At 43.5% G+C, this 15074-nt stretch overlaps 1 protein-coding gene across 2 annotated transcripts in view; it reads left to right on the top strand.

The window, feature by feature from the left end:
• The first annotated feature begins 8145 nt into the window (after positions 1–8145).
• Positions 8146–15074, top strand: part of MTA1-like (metastasis associated 1-like) — a 94039-nt gene continuing 87110 nt past the window's right edge. For both annotated transcript variants that reach the window (XM_080270546.1, XM_080270545.1), the window contains exon 1: positions 8146–8288. In XM_080270546.1, the coding sequence (XP_080126672.1) occupies positions 8261–8288 (28 nt within the window). In that variant the 5' untranslated portion in view covers positions 8146–8260. The remainder of the gene's footprint in view (positions 8289–15074) is intronic.

The raw sequence follows: 15074 nt of genomic DNA on the forward strand, positions 1-15074 counted from the left end.
GAGGTTTGTTACGCCCAACTAATCATATATATATATATATATATATATATATATATATATATATATATATATATATATATCTGTGCCACCAGGTGAAGGCGTCCCGCACTATAGATAACTCCATACGATTTTATTCGAGGCAAAAATCTTATAACCAGTCTCTGTAGCTTACATGAAACGAGTCTACTAAACTGATATATAAAATTCGAGTTATACAGATCACACAGACTTTGAGGTCCCAACGGGGTGATCCAGTCTTGATAATATTTACTCATTTCACTGATTTGGCCTTTTTTTTTTATGCAAGGACAGGGCGACATGGAGGCGATTTGTTTGTGGCCACCCCTTACGGGATTACGGGATTAAGGCGTTTGGCAATAGAGATAAATAGATAGAAGGAACCAAAGGCCAGGAGCCCACAAACCTTTCCGTCCAAGAAAAAAACAAAATACAAAAGAAAACCAAATTCAAAATAGCTCGTTCTTGAATTTTGAGATGAAGCAATATATTAACGCTAAAATAATGCCAGTACCAAAGTGCTATGGAAAGGACGCTGGGCAGCAACAGTCCTTTTCTGCCACCGAACTAAAATAACCTGCCAACGAGCATACATCCCCGCCTAGTTAAAATAAATGAACTCTCTCTCTCTCTCTCTCTCTACGAGTATCCATCTATCTAGCTTTCTATCTATCTATCTATCTATCTGTATACTAGTATCCATCTATCTATCATTATATATGTATAATATATATAATATATCTAATATATATATAATACATGTATAATAAGGTGGCATGTGTCGGGGTTGACTGTTGAAATATTGAAGGCCTCAGGAGATATAGGGGTGAGATTAGTTGGTGACCTGATAAATAAGAGTATATATATATGAGTGTGTTGTCCCAGATGATTGGTTGAAGAGTGTAACTGTAAATGTGTACAAGGGGAAGGATGATGCCCTGGAAAGAGGAAATTATAGAGGTATAAAGCTTTTAGATCAGATAATGAAGGTAATGGAGAGAGTTCTAGAAGGAATGATTAGAGAAAGAGTGAATATTGATGAGATGCAGTTTGGGTTTATGCCAGGCGGGGGGACCACTGATGCCATATTATTGTTTGACAGCTTCAGGAAGATATATATAGGAAAGAAGAGGGAACTGTACTTTTTGTTGATTTGGAGAAGGCCTTTGACTGAGTCCCTAGAGAGGTGGTGGCGTGGGGAATGAGAAAGCTTGGGATGGAGGAGTGGCTGGTTAGGGTTGTTATGGCTATGAATGTGGGTGCTCGCACCCAGGTAAGAGTGAATGAAGATTTGAGTGATGAGTTTTCCGTGAATGTTGGTGTGCATCAAGGGGCAGTTTTGAGTCCCTTGTTGTTTATCATGGTACTTGAAGCCCTCTCACGTTACTTCAGAAATGGACTCCCGTGGGAGAAGTTGTATGCTGATGATTTGGTGTTGATTGCAGAGAATGAAAGGGAGGCGGGGAGACATTTAGGAAATGGAGAGATGGTATGGGGCAAAAGGGTTTAAGAGTAAATGCAGATAAAATAAAAGTGATGATGTCTAGGGTTGGTGGCGGTACTGTCAAAGAAGAGGGAGAGTGGCCATGTGCAGTTTGCCACAAGGGCGTGGGAAGTAATTCCATCTTGTGCGATAATTGTGACAAGCAGATGCATAAGAGATGTAATGGTATTAGAGGCAGACTGCGAGATAATGTTGATTTCATGAGTGCAGGGTGTCGGGGAAAGCATGTGGAGATTGTCAGGCGTGAAAGGACTGAACTTGCTGGTGAGTCTCTTGAGTGTGTGGAAGAGTTTTGTTATTTAGGGGACATGTTATGTGCTGGAGGTGGGGCTGGAGCTAGCTCTGTGGCTAGGGTAAGAAGTGGTTGGAAGAAGTTCAGGAAGCTGTTGCCTCTCCTGACACAGAGGACTCTCCCTACTTGCTAAGGGATCTTTGCAGCATGTGTTAGGAGTGTAATGCTTATGGTTGTGAGGCCTGGGCAGTAAAGGTAGAGGATATTTTCAGGCTCAAACGTACAGAGATGACAATGATTAGGTGGATGTGCAGAGTGTCCTTGCGTGCAAGGCTTGGGGAGGCTGGGTTTACGATGAAAGAGTTGAGAGGTAAGATGGGACTGGGATGTATTGGTGTTGTGATGAGATGTAGGTAGAGGTGGTTTGGGCATGTGGAGAGGATGGGGGATGATAACTGGGTGCAGAAAGTGAGAAGAGTTAATACTGGGGATGGGGTTATGAGGGGTTGACCGAAAAAGACGTGGGACGAGGTCGTTAAGTGTGACCTCAGGGCTAAGGGACTGAACAGGGAGGCTGCCAGAGATCGAGCAGCATGGACAGCCGTCATTAGGTGACCAAGGCCGACGCATGCAAGCATATTAGAGCCTTCAAAAACGAAACGAAACGAAACGATATGTATTGTACATATCTATATATCTACTTATCTACAGTATGTATCCATCTATCTATCGACGGTACAGTATTTATCCATCTATCTGTCTTTTGTATGTATCTATCTATCTATCTATCTATCTATCTGTCTACGGTATGTATCCATCTATCTATCTACATTATGTATCCATCTATCTATCTACAGTATGTATCCATCTATCTATCTATCAATAAGCGTTACAAATTTCACATTATCAGAAAGTCTTATTTTACTGAAGAAAGCAAAAGGAAAGAACGAAAGAATCACCCCAGCTGGCCACAAACACACATACACTAATTATAAGAGAGCCAACTGGGAGGCCTTTGTAACTGAAACAGAACAACATTTCGAAACACTAAACAGTACACCCATCACAAACATCAACACCGCTGTGCACACTTTCAATACAATTATACAAAACATAGACAAAAGACACATCCCTAAAGGCAACAGAAAGAAACACAACCCCAACTTCACACCAAAAATTCAAGGCCTCATCAGACAACGGGACACACTGCGACACTCCCCAACACCCTATACACAAGACACCGTACAACAAATACAAGAACTCAACACTCAAATAAACAATAAAATAGAACAGCAAACACTAAACTGGAAAAATTACCTCCAAACACTTGACCACAAAACAAACATCAGCAAACTCTACAAACTAACCAGCATCACACTTTCCAACAGCAACACCTCACAATCACACGCTGCCATCACAACAACAGACACCATACCCTCAAACAAACAACAAGCAAACACTCTCATCAATCACTTTGCACAAGTCAGCCATCTCAACCCCCATCCCGAAGACCGACGTATAAGACAGTTCCCCACAGACCCAGACTTCGCACCTTTCACTTACAACCAGACGAAGCACATCATTAACAACCTCAAGCATTCATCTGCCTGTGGACCAGACAACATAAGCAACATTCACCTTAAACACCTTGGACCACAGGGCATACAAGCACTCACCAACATATCAAACTACAGCTACTCACACAACATAATACCCAACATCTGGAAGCATGGCATTATCCCCACGTTACCCTCCTCACACCTCCCCATCACACTCCTCTGCACCCCCTCTAAAGTCACTGAACGACTGGTACTACAACTAGGCACACCTCGCATTCCCCTAGCCCAGTCACAACATGGCTTTAGGCCACTACACTCCAAAAACACCCTTCTTACAGACCTTACACAGAGAGTTTTCGATGGCATGAATTCAGCTAGGCCACCACACAACACTCCTAATCACACTAGACATTATCAAAGCTTTTGATGCCATCCCCCGCCACAACCTCACAAACAAAATACTCAACAAAAACATGCACAATAACACAAAAAGATGGTTGGCAAACTACTTAGCAGGCAGATGTGCACACGTAACATTTGACGGTCAGTCTTCTAACATCAGAAACTTCATAAACAGCGTCCCCCAAGGATCTGTTTTGTCCTCTACACTCTTTAACCTATACATGCACAACATACCCACACCCCACACACCACAGATACACATAGCTTCCTATGCAGATGATATAACACTTATATGTACACACCAAAACGCAAACACAGCTGCACACATAATTCAACCTTACCTCAACACACTACACGAATGGTTCACCACAAACAGGCTCAAAATAGCCCCAGCCAAATCTACAGTGACCCTTCTCACAAACTGGACAGCAGAACACAGTCACATCCCACACCTCACCATAAACAACATTTCCCTACCACACACACACACACACACACACACACACGCAATCCTTGGTGTAACACACAATACATCAATGTCATTTAAACAACACATCACAAATATTAAAAATAAAATAACACCAAGACTCAATGCTTTGAGGTCACTTGCCCATACAACTTCCGGACACAACAAAGAAACCACCGCCACAGTATACAAACAATACATATGTTCAGTGATGAATTATGCAAACCCTGCCTGGGCTTTTAACCTCACCAAAACACACTACAACACTCTACAGATCATACAGAACAAGGCCTTAAAAATAATCACAGGCTGCACAGCTACTACACCCACAGACCACCTACATCAAGAAACCAAAGTACTCAAAGTCAAGGATCACCTAGACATGAGAGGCACCCAGTTTCTTGCTGCAGCCTCCACAAACCCACAACATCCACTACAGTACACGGCAGCACATCCACCCACACCAAGGAACATCAAAACAACACCCAGCACACGATACCATACACAAATACTGCCATCTCTCCCCCCTCGCCCAACTCAGACCAGCTTCCAGAAGCATATCCACACCCAGATCACTCGCCGCTCCATTCAGTCACTTAAAGACAACACACAGCTGCATGCACGGCCTCCTGACATCCACCCTTCCGAATCCTATCTCCCTTGTGAGGACAGGGTCCACCTGGCCAGGCTGAGATGTGGGCACCATCCAGCCCTCTTAAGCTACCAGAAGAGGCTGGATGACTCCGTCGCTGATGCCTGTCCAGGATGCAACACAGCACCCCATACTATTAAGCACATTATGGAAGACTGCATTGCACACAATCACCTACGCCAACAACACAACATACATTCTCTGAGAGCTCTGTGGGAAACCGCGGTTTCGGCCATGGCCTTCCTTTGGGACTTGGGGCTGTTCGGCCAGACTGCCTAGGGAACAACAGCTACTACTGCTACTATATACTACTGCTCAATATTTACCTGCGTTAATATCAGATAGTCCAAGGCAGCTCCCACCACATCAAATGCTTGCTGGTGTTGGTGGGTGCGGCCAAGAGACCCCTGTAGAGAGGAACTGTAGTGCGGGCGGGAGTTTTGCATCATTGAAAAGTATATAAACGCCTGCACTGGACGCTGGCGGGTGCGGGCGGGTGCGGGCGGGAACTTCTTTACGTTACTCTATCCCTGTACTGATGCAAACCCCGCCCGCGTTAGCAAGCATTTGATGTGGATGCGGCAAAAGTACCAGAGAGAGACGCCTTCACGTGGTGGCGCTAATATAATGGGAGGTGGGGCTCTACTCCGCGGTTATACAAGTACCCCTCGGCTTCCTTCCTATCCCCCGAAGAGAGGATGGCGAACGATCCAAAGAAAACGTTAGCCCAGCATACGACCGCGCAAGTTAAAATAAATGAATCTCTCTCTCTCTCTCTCTCCAGCCAGAAGGTTCTAGAATAAACTGTTTAATAAGTACAGAAGATGAATAAATTGACTTAAGTGATCATAAACAGCCGCTGTCATCCTGTACGTCTGTTTGTTGAGAGAGAGAGAGAGAGAGAGAGAGAGAGAGAGAGAGAGAGAGAGAGAGAGAGAGAGAGAGAGAGAGAATATGACTGGGGAGAGAGGGAAGGAGGGAGGGAGGATATGACCGGTGAAGGAGGGAGGGAGGGAGGAGAGCAAGGCAAACCAGACAGAGGGGGAGGGAGAGAGAGTGAAAGCCTGAGACGGGAGCGGGGGGAGGGGGGGAGCAGAGGGAAGGAGGGAGGGGAGAGGTGAGGCGACGACCTTGTGGGGAAGGGGGAGAAGAGGGAGGGAGCAGGGGACCGGGGGAGGGATGGAATGAGCGCGAGAATAATGGGAGGGAGAGGGGAGGGGCAGGGGGAGGGGGGCATCGGTTAGGGAGGGGGAGGGAGGAAGGAAAGTATTGGTAGGGGGAGGGAAGAAGGGATGTATCGGTAGGGAAGGAGGGAGAGGGAGAGAGGGAGGAAGGGGGATATCGGTGGGGGGAGGGGGGAGGGAGGGAGGGAGGAAGGGTGATATCGGTGGGAAGGGGGAGGGAGGCAGGGAGGAAGGGTGATATCGGTGGGGGGAGGGAGGGAGGAGGGGTGATATCGGTGGGGAGGGGGAGGGAGGGAGGGAGAGAAATATCGGTTAGGAAGGGAAGGAAGGGATATCGGTAGGGAGGGAGGGGGGAGGGAGAGATGGAGAAGGGGAGGGATGGGGAGGGAGGAAGGTATGGGTAGGGAGGGGGAGAAGGCATTTGTAGGGAGGGGGAGAGGGGGGTGTCGGTAGGGAGGGGGAGAGATGAGGGGAAGAAAGTGTCGGTAGGGAGGGAGGGGGAGGGGGTGGACGTATCGGTAGGGGAGGAGGTATTGTGGTAGGGCGGGGGAGGGAAGTATGTGTAGCGAGTGAAAGAATATCGGTAAGGAAGAGTGGGGGGAGGGGGAGGGGGTGGTATGGTAGGAGGGGGGAAGGGAGAATGGTATTTATGTGGAGGGGGAGGGGGGTATCGTAGACAGGGAGGGAAAATCAAGTATCGTTCATGAGGAGGGAGAAAATTAGGATACATCGAGAGAAAAGCGGAGGGGAGAGAAAAATATCGGAGGAAAGAAGAGGGGATTAGAGATATGGAGAAAACCGGGGGAGGAAGTAGGAACGAGGAAGGGGAAGGAGAGGGGGAAGGAGGGATTAGGGAGGAAGAATAGGAGGGGAGGGAGGGATTCGGGAGGGGGAAAGGGAGTGAGTGAGTGAGTGGAGGAGTGGAGGAAGTCACTCGTCTAGAAGTTGGGGGAGGAAGAGAGGGAGGAAGACAGGAGGGGCAGGGGAGGGAATGTTACGATTTCTGGGGAGGGAGGGGGAGAGGGAGGCTACGATTTCGGGGTGGGAAGGGGGAGGGGGGAGTGCTCTACCTCCCTCAAGATGGTCACTCCTGCAACAACCAGCCTCACCCAAATTTGCAAATGCTTCTAGTTCAGTTCGATATACACTCTCCCCAGTCAAAATATTCTGTGCTCTATATTTTCAAAAAGCCGGCAGATTGCTGTTTGTAATTGCCGGCTGGGTTTTGTGGCGGCCGTCGCTCCCAGGCCACACTTTTGTAAATGTTTCGGGGATTTTCTGCGAGTATTGGGTCGACATTTTTACCCAAAGTGACAAACTGTTGCATCATTTCATTACTAACTTTTTATATGGCTCAGGACGTTTGATAGATCATACAGGAGTCATTAATAACCTTAAATAATGTCTGGGTGTTATATACATGTGGTATAAATATTTTCTAATTACGGTAATACGAATTTCTGGAAGCCCGGCCCAGCTGCCTCCCGCGAACATTTGACGCGCCAAACGAAAGACGGAAATGAATATTGGTAGGTTTTTATTTCGCGCGTCACCTCGTGCCGAGTGTCATTGAATGTCATTGATCCCCTGCCTGGGCCCTGCTGGCTAGTCACGTATCCATAATTTAAAGATGCCAATGAATACTTTAATGAATTGTGAGTCTTAAGATACTGATCATATAGGGGTAATAAATTTCTCATATACTCCCTTAATATAGGATATTTAGTGGTTATATGGCCCCACAGGCTACATCATTAATCTTGGTGTTGAGAAGTGTCATGAGGAGCCCGTAATGACCGTGTAAGAGAGCTAGAAATAGGGAAATACTAGTAATGGCTTTGTCTGGCGCGAGAGACCCGTGTGACGTCACGAAATTTATGTTCTGAACACCTAAAATTCTCCAAGAACATGCCAGCTCTTCTAAAAAATTATTACCTAGTCATGATTTCCGATACTTTGGGATGATCAACTGCATAAATAAAGTTTTTCGACAGTATTTCCTTGGATAAAAATTGCTGTGTACTTTAAGTAATATGATAAAAATCAGAATGAACTAAAATTAATTAAAACTGAAAATGTTGCGCATTGCTGGAACGCGTCTACGGAAAGTGAGAAAATGGCGACTTGTCAGAGGCACCCGTCAGGTCCACTCTTTTAATCGTTTTGTAATGAAAAGTCGGGATAGTAAAGACGTGTGGTGTGTACCCGTTAAGCAAGAATTTATGTAGTGATCCGGGGTCAAGATGGCGAGTAATATGTACCGGGTTGGAGGTGAGTTGTGTCGGAAATTGTTAAATGTTGTGAGGAGGTTGGGGGACATCTCTTAGCCCCCCTCTCGCCGGTCACTCCAAAAGAAACCATTATTACCGCCGATTTAAGGCATGGATCTCGGTTTATGTGGAGTACAAGTGTGCATGGGCCTTGGTGCTAGCGGTTGAGGGTGAAAATGGAGGCTAGTAATAAGCATGGCGATTGAGAAGTGGCATAATGTCAATGTAAACAATCCCAAAAGTGGAAGGGTTGCGGGAGGGAGGCCGTGTGCGTGTGTGTGTGTGTTTGTGAACGTGTGTTGTGTGTGCACGCGCTTGTGCTGCCAACACACCACTACACACTACTATACCTGTGACATGCCAGCATCTGTGATACGTTGTGCCTTATACACATAGACGTATTTATCAAGTTAGAAGCTCTGTTGGTGTAAAATTTCACTTGGCGAACTTATTGCAATTGACACCCACATGTAGCAGTCAGGATACATGTGTTGCATACATTGCACACCTACTGTTTCTTGGCAACAATATTACATGGATTTATAATCCACTTCATGTTTATTTACACAGTAGCACATGAATTTGCAGTCCAGTTCTTGTTTACCTACTGAATTAACTATAATATTAAAGTGAATGGACCCAAAAGTGTAATTTATAAAACTTACTAAAATAATAAACTCCATACGTTGATATTACGTCTTATATGTTAGCTGTATTACTGACATAGCAAATCACTGAGCTAGAAATAGTTGGCACATTTATTACTTCTTCCAGTGAAAATATTGGAATGCTTCATGTTTGCATTCTTAAAACATTTTATTTCCTCCAGTGAGTAGGATTTGTAGATTTTGATGTATTTTTGGGGACCATTAATGAACAGGCAAAGTAGTTTATTTGGAAAACTTCCATGTCAGACTGTTTGTGTTATTTTGATAGCTTCTTCACTTGAGACATAACTACCTAAATCAGACCTTACTAAACTAACCTACTGATCAAGCCTAACCAGTCCAACTAAAATTGCTACAATAACCAACTAGCATCAGTGAGGCATGTGATTCCAAAACTTCAAAAACACCCATGTATAGTTAGTGTTTCACTTTAAATGTGAATTTTTACTGAATTGCCTACATTATTTTTGGTTGTTTTTATACATCCCAATAAGTTCCGTTCTGAAAATGAAGGAAAATAGGTGTACAGTACTTGAAGCATTAGGAGCATAGAGGAGCAAGTAAAAGGAATTACATTGGTATCTTTTTACCTGTGGGCAAACACAGTGTTTGTTAGTTTATTATTTTTTCTCTGGAGTCATTAATAACAACAGCTTTTTCCTGTACTATTTCATCCAATTGTTAATAATGGAGATGTATTATTATGAGGTTAGGTTAGGTTAGACTGGCGCTTCAATTTGGTCGTTTGTTTGTTTGGTTTTCTTTATGTGCAGTCTGGTTTGGCTAGATGAGGTTCAATTAATGTTTTTGGGGGTCTGGGAAGCAGTGCCATCCATTTAGGTTACCAGTAAATATGGCTAAGTTTCGGTAAAACAAGGTTTTTCAGTTTTTATGGTACCGTGTTCATTTGATTTTAACCATCTGTTTCCCATGGAAATATTTGATTTCCATGCATTTACCCCACATTGCCATGGGTTTTCATTGTTGATTGGAGGGTGGAGAAAAGAAGGAAATCAGTTATTTCTGCAAGAAATGGGGATCAAAAGCAAATGAATTGCATAGGCAGACTTCAGAAGAGCCTTGATGTATCCACAAAACTCAATGTCTTCCTAAAAGTAAAACTTAATCTTACCTTTGCACCCTTTATTGGAGTTTGGTCAGGATCTCCAGTGTGACTTACAAAATAACCTATGGTACCTGACATAGGGGTGTAGTAGTAGTGACTACTGGTGTGGTGAATATTGTTTTAACACTATAAACAGAAGAAAGAATCACTGAAAGAAATGAGAGTAATTATAGTCTAACCAATCTAAAACCAAGGTTTGGGTGGGGTCTGGCGTTGGGTGCAGCCATGCCATACTTCCTAAACGAGCGATGAGTAGATTCTGTTATGTATGTAATAGGCATCACAGATAGGTACACACATACTAATACAATATAAACGTAAGTGTTCTAGCATATCAAAGGAAGGTAAACTTGTAATGCATATGGCTCTTGTACATCAGTAAAGAAACGTGGCATACATATTTTACAGTGGTGCTGAAAAAAATGTAGTTACTTTTACCGACTTTCACGGTAGTTCTAAGTTGGGTAAGTAATGTAACACATACGCTATTTTCTTAATAGAAATAAATAAGTTAAAACACTCATGAGCGGCAACATCCAGGCCCATACTAGGAATCATAAATTATATGAGAGAGAGAGAATGCGATTTTTAAATTCATTATTTTGGTTATATTTATAACTTAAATTAATTTGTCTTTACACACACACACATACAAAAACACACACACACACACAGAAGTGGGTGAAATCATGTCAGGCCAGGTGGCGAGATGTGAGCGGCGAGCTCTAATGGTGTCAGGTCAGCCACTACCCAATCAGAGTATAGGAAACAAGGCAGCGCTGTATGCCGGGAAATCCCCGGCTGGACTCCACCCAAACCTTGGTTTTAGATTGGTGAGACTATAAAAGGAAAACAGAAGAAACAAGATGAACATTTACAGTTTTCACCAATGACAGCTAATGATTGGCCTAATTTAAAAAACTTGACCCTTTCACTACAGTGAAAGTTTGTAAATTTTAGTGTTGCTATTTCCAGACCAATTAAGGTCTGGAGAGGCTTTCTGACAAGGAGAGGTGAGGTATTGCTTTCATTTATCCTTTCCAAAGAAAATTTTTCCTGAAAGCTGAATAATATCATTTGGGGATGGCAAGAATAGAATCTAAAGGTGAATGTAGGGAAGAGTAAAGTGATGGTCTTTGAGAGAGGTGAAGTCAGTGAATGTACAGCAAGGTTGGATGGTGAGGAATTGGAAAATGTGAGTACGTTTAAGTACTTGGGTAGTGTGATGAGTAAGGATGGAGGTTTGGAGGGTGAAGTGCTTGAAAGGGTACAGCAGGGAAGAAAGGTTGCTGGTTCTTTGAAACAGTGATAAGAAACAGAAAAGTGAGCATGGAAGTGAAAAAGTTACTACATGACAGTATTGTGATACCAACTCTAACGTATGGAAGTGAAGCTTTAATGTTGTTGGAAGGACACAAGTCAAGAGTGAGAGCAGTGGAAATGAGTTATTTAAGAGGAGCCTGTGGAGTCACATGGAGAGACAGGCTGACGAATGAGGATATAAAGGAGTGTTGTGGTGTTGATGTGGATGTGATAGGAAGCGTTTTGAGGAACACACTGAGGTGCTTTGGCCATGTGGAGAGGATGGAGGGTGAGAGACTGACGAAGAGAGTGTATGTGAGTGAGGTGGAAGGGGGAAGAGGGAGGGGGAGGCCGAGGATGAGATGGAGGGATGGGGTGGAGAGGTATATGAGAGAGGGGGGGTGTGAGTTGGGAGCAGGGCAGTGAAATGGCGGGGGACAGGGCGACTTGGAGGCGATTTGTTTGTGGCCACCCCAAACAGGATTGAGGCGTCTGGCAATAGATAGATAGATATAGAAGAAAAGAACTGTAAAACTCATCATTGGATTAAAAGAATTAATATCAAGATTTAGCTTAAACTGCAAGCATTACAGATCATGTGCTTAGTGCAGCTGGAAGGTACGATGCTGAAAATGTCAAAAATGCACGGAGAGGGAGTTTGTAGGTTTGACCTGTAAAGAAACTTGAAGCTTTGGATTAATGTAGTGCATTCCCTCCATAATTAATATTACCACTCTGGACAATACAACAGAGTTTTTATTTATTTATTTATTTTTTTAAGTATGGGACGATGATTACTAAATAATCATTTTGGTATTGGCTCATGTGGTGGGGAAGTTACTAGTTATCAAAACCACTACTTTGATTTCTCAAGATAGGTGTATCATAAAGTATGAAATGATACTGCAATTGTTTTTGTAGGCTACCAGTAGTGCAGTATTACCATAGTACTGGAATGTCATATTATTAGAGTATTGTAGCCACCCAGACCTTGCTATAACAGCTTAATTGCTTGGGCAAGGTTTTCTATATCCCCTCTCACTCATTTTTATGGTCCAAATTAGTTTTCCCCCTTGTTGATGATTTGTTCAGTTTTGACATACTTTTCTGACAAATGGAAGGCCCCCTGACCCCCGAAAGTTTATAATTCATATCACACCATTTTGCAAAGAAAATGCCATAGAAGAAGAGTCAGTTATCTTGTGAGACTGAGTTTGTAAAATTAAACCCTGGCTTGCAGGGTTGGTGCACTGTACGTTTGCACAGGGTTTGTCCACAGCAGTACCAACTATTCCTCTCCCTCTTTTATAGGCTACCCAGGCACTCAGTCAGCTGTGAGGCAGGATGGATATCTCAAACCCATCAATCTAGTGATGTATTTGATGTTTCTTGCTCTTTTAAGACATTGGAGAGATTTTTAAAACTAAAGGGGTGTGACGCAGCCTTGTTTTTCCCATCTACAACAAGGGGACTTAGTTGAACATAATAAAATACTGTAGTCTGAAAATGAAAGACTGACTAAGAGGGTGTACAGTATGTAAGTGAAGTGGAGGGAGGGGCAGACCGAGGATGGGGTTGAGAGGTACCGGTATATATTATGAGGGAGGGAGGAGTGAGTTGGGGGGAGGGCAGCCAAATGGTGGGTGACAGTGACTTGGAAGCATTTTGTCTGCAGCCACCCTTTGTGGGATTAGGGCGTCGGGCCATAGATAGATAGTCTGAAAATTTAAAAAATAAAATTGATAAAGGTGTCATTGTACTAAAGGGGTTAAAAACAAACCTGCACATCATGCAAATCACATCCTGTATGATGATGATGAAATAAGAGGTAGATTGATACAGCCAGACAAAATGATCAATTTAAAGACAGTTTCAGTAACATCTGTCAGTTTCTAAAAGAATTTGAGGAACAGACAGTGGCAGATTAATCTCTCAAGGTATGGTAGTGTAGATGGAAGGTGTATTATAAGAAGATTGGGTGGAGTATTTAAGAGGTTTGTGTGTGTGTGTGTGTGTGTGTGTGTGTGTGTGTATGTATGTATGTGTGTGTGTGTGGGCGGTATGAATACTGTGTTGTACTTCCTTGTAGAACATGCCACTCTTGAGGTCCTAACTGAGAATGGGAAAGTTGTTAATGAAGCTTATCATACAGTGTCGTATTATTTTGACTTTTGCCAACTATGAAATGTTCTGCACTTCATTTTCTGTATATTAAGTTTCACTGAGTTATTTTATTGAAGCTGTTTAAGGAATTTTTACTTGCATATCAAGAATTATTCCCTGTCTAAGTTGACAAAGTTGATTCCAGAGAAAATTGAATGGAGAGCTAAAACTAAGATCACGTCATGTAGAGATAACCAAGATGCACCGCATAATATTTGGTGGAGCTCATAGACAGAGGGAAAGAGAACGAGGAAGAAAGGTGCAGATTTTACCAGCTGTGTATCCATATAAAGAACCACTAAGAGTACTGGTAAACCTTGCCTGTAAGAGGTGGATTAAAATTGTGCCTTGTTGCATTATGAGCCATAAAACTAGTACGCTACATGCATTATTACAGTAATGCTGGTGTGATGCTTGCACACACACACACACACACACACACACACACCCACACCCACGTGTGTGTATATATATATATATGTATATATATATATATATATATATATATATATATATATATATATATATCTATCTATCTATCTATATATAAATCTATTGCCAGACGCCTCAGTCCCGTTTGGGGTGGCCACAAACAAATCGCCTCCAAGTCACCCTGTCCCCCGCCATTTCACTGACCTGCTCCCAACTCACACCCCCCCTCTCTCGTATACCTCTCCACCCCATCCCTCCATCTCATCCTCGGCCTCCCCCTCCCTCTTCCCCCCTGCACCTCACTCACATACACTCTCTTCGTCAGTCTTTCACCCTCCATCCTCTCCACATGGCCAAACCACCTCAGTGTGTTCCTCATAACGCTTCCTATCACATCCACATCCACACCACAACGCTCCTTTATATCCTCATTCGTCAGCCTGTCTGTCCATGTGACTCCACAGGCTCCTCTTAAATAACTCATTTCCACTGCTCTCACTCTTGACTTGTGTCCTTCCAACAACATTAAAGCTTCACTTCCATACGTTAGAGTTGGTATCACAATACTGTCATGTAGTAACTTTTTCACTTCCACGCTCACTTCCCTGTTTCTTATCACTGCTTTCAAAGAACCAGCAACCTTTCTTCCCTGCTGTACCCTTTCAAGCACTTCACCCTCCAAACCTCCATCCTTACTCATCACACTACCCAAGTACTTAAACGTACCCACATTTTCCAATTCCTCACCATCCAACCTTGCTGTACATTCACTGACTTCACCTCTCTCAAAGACCATCACTTTGCTCTTCCCTACATTCTCCTTTAGATTCCGTTTCTTACACACACTCCCAAATTCATCCACCAAGCCTTGCAGCTCCCCTTCGTCTTCACTCAACAACACAGTATCATCTGCAAACAACATTACAGGGAGTTTCCAAACACTATCCTCTCTCACCAGGGCCACTCCAACATCCACTACCCTACCTTGTACCTCTTTTATTACCCCATCCATGTACAGATTGAACAACCATGGAGACATGACACACCCCTGTTTCAACCCAACTTTCAGAGAGAAAAATTCACTTAGTTCACCATC

The sequence above is a fragment of the Coenobita brevimanus genome, chromosome 41 (assembly GCF_032717465.1).
Source record: "Coenobita brevimanus isolate Jiangsu-jjx chromosome 41, ASM3271746v2, whole genome shotgun sequence".
Taxonomy (NCBI): Eukaryota; Metazoa; Arthropoda; class Malacostraca; order Decapoda; family Coenobitidae; genus Coenobita; species Coenobita brevimanus.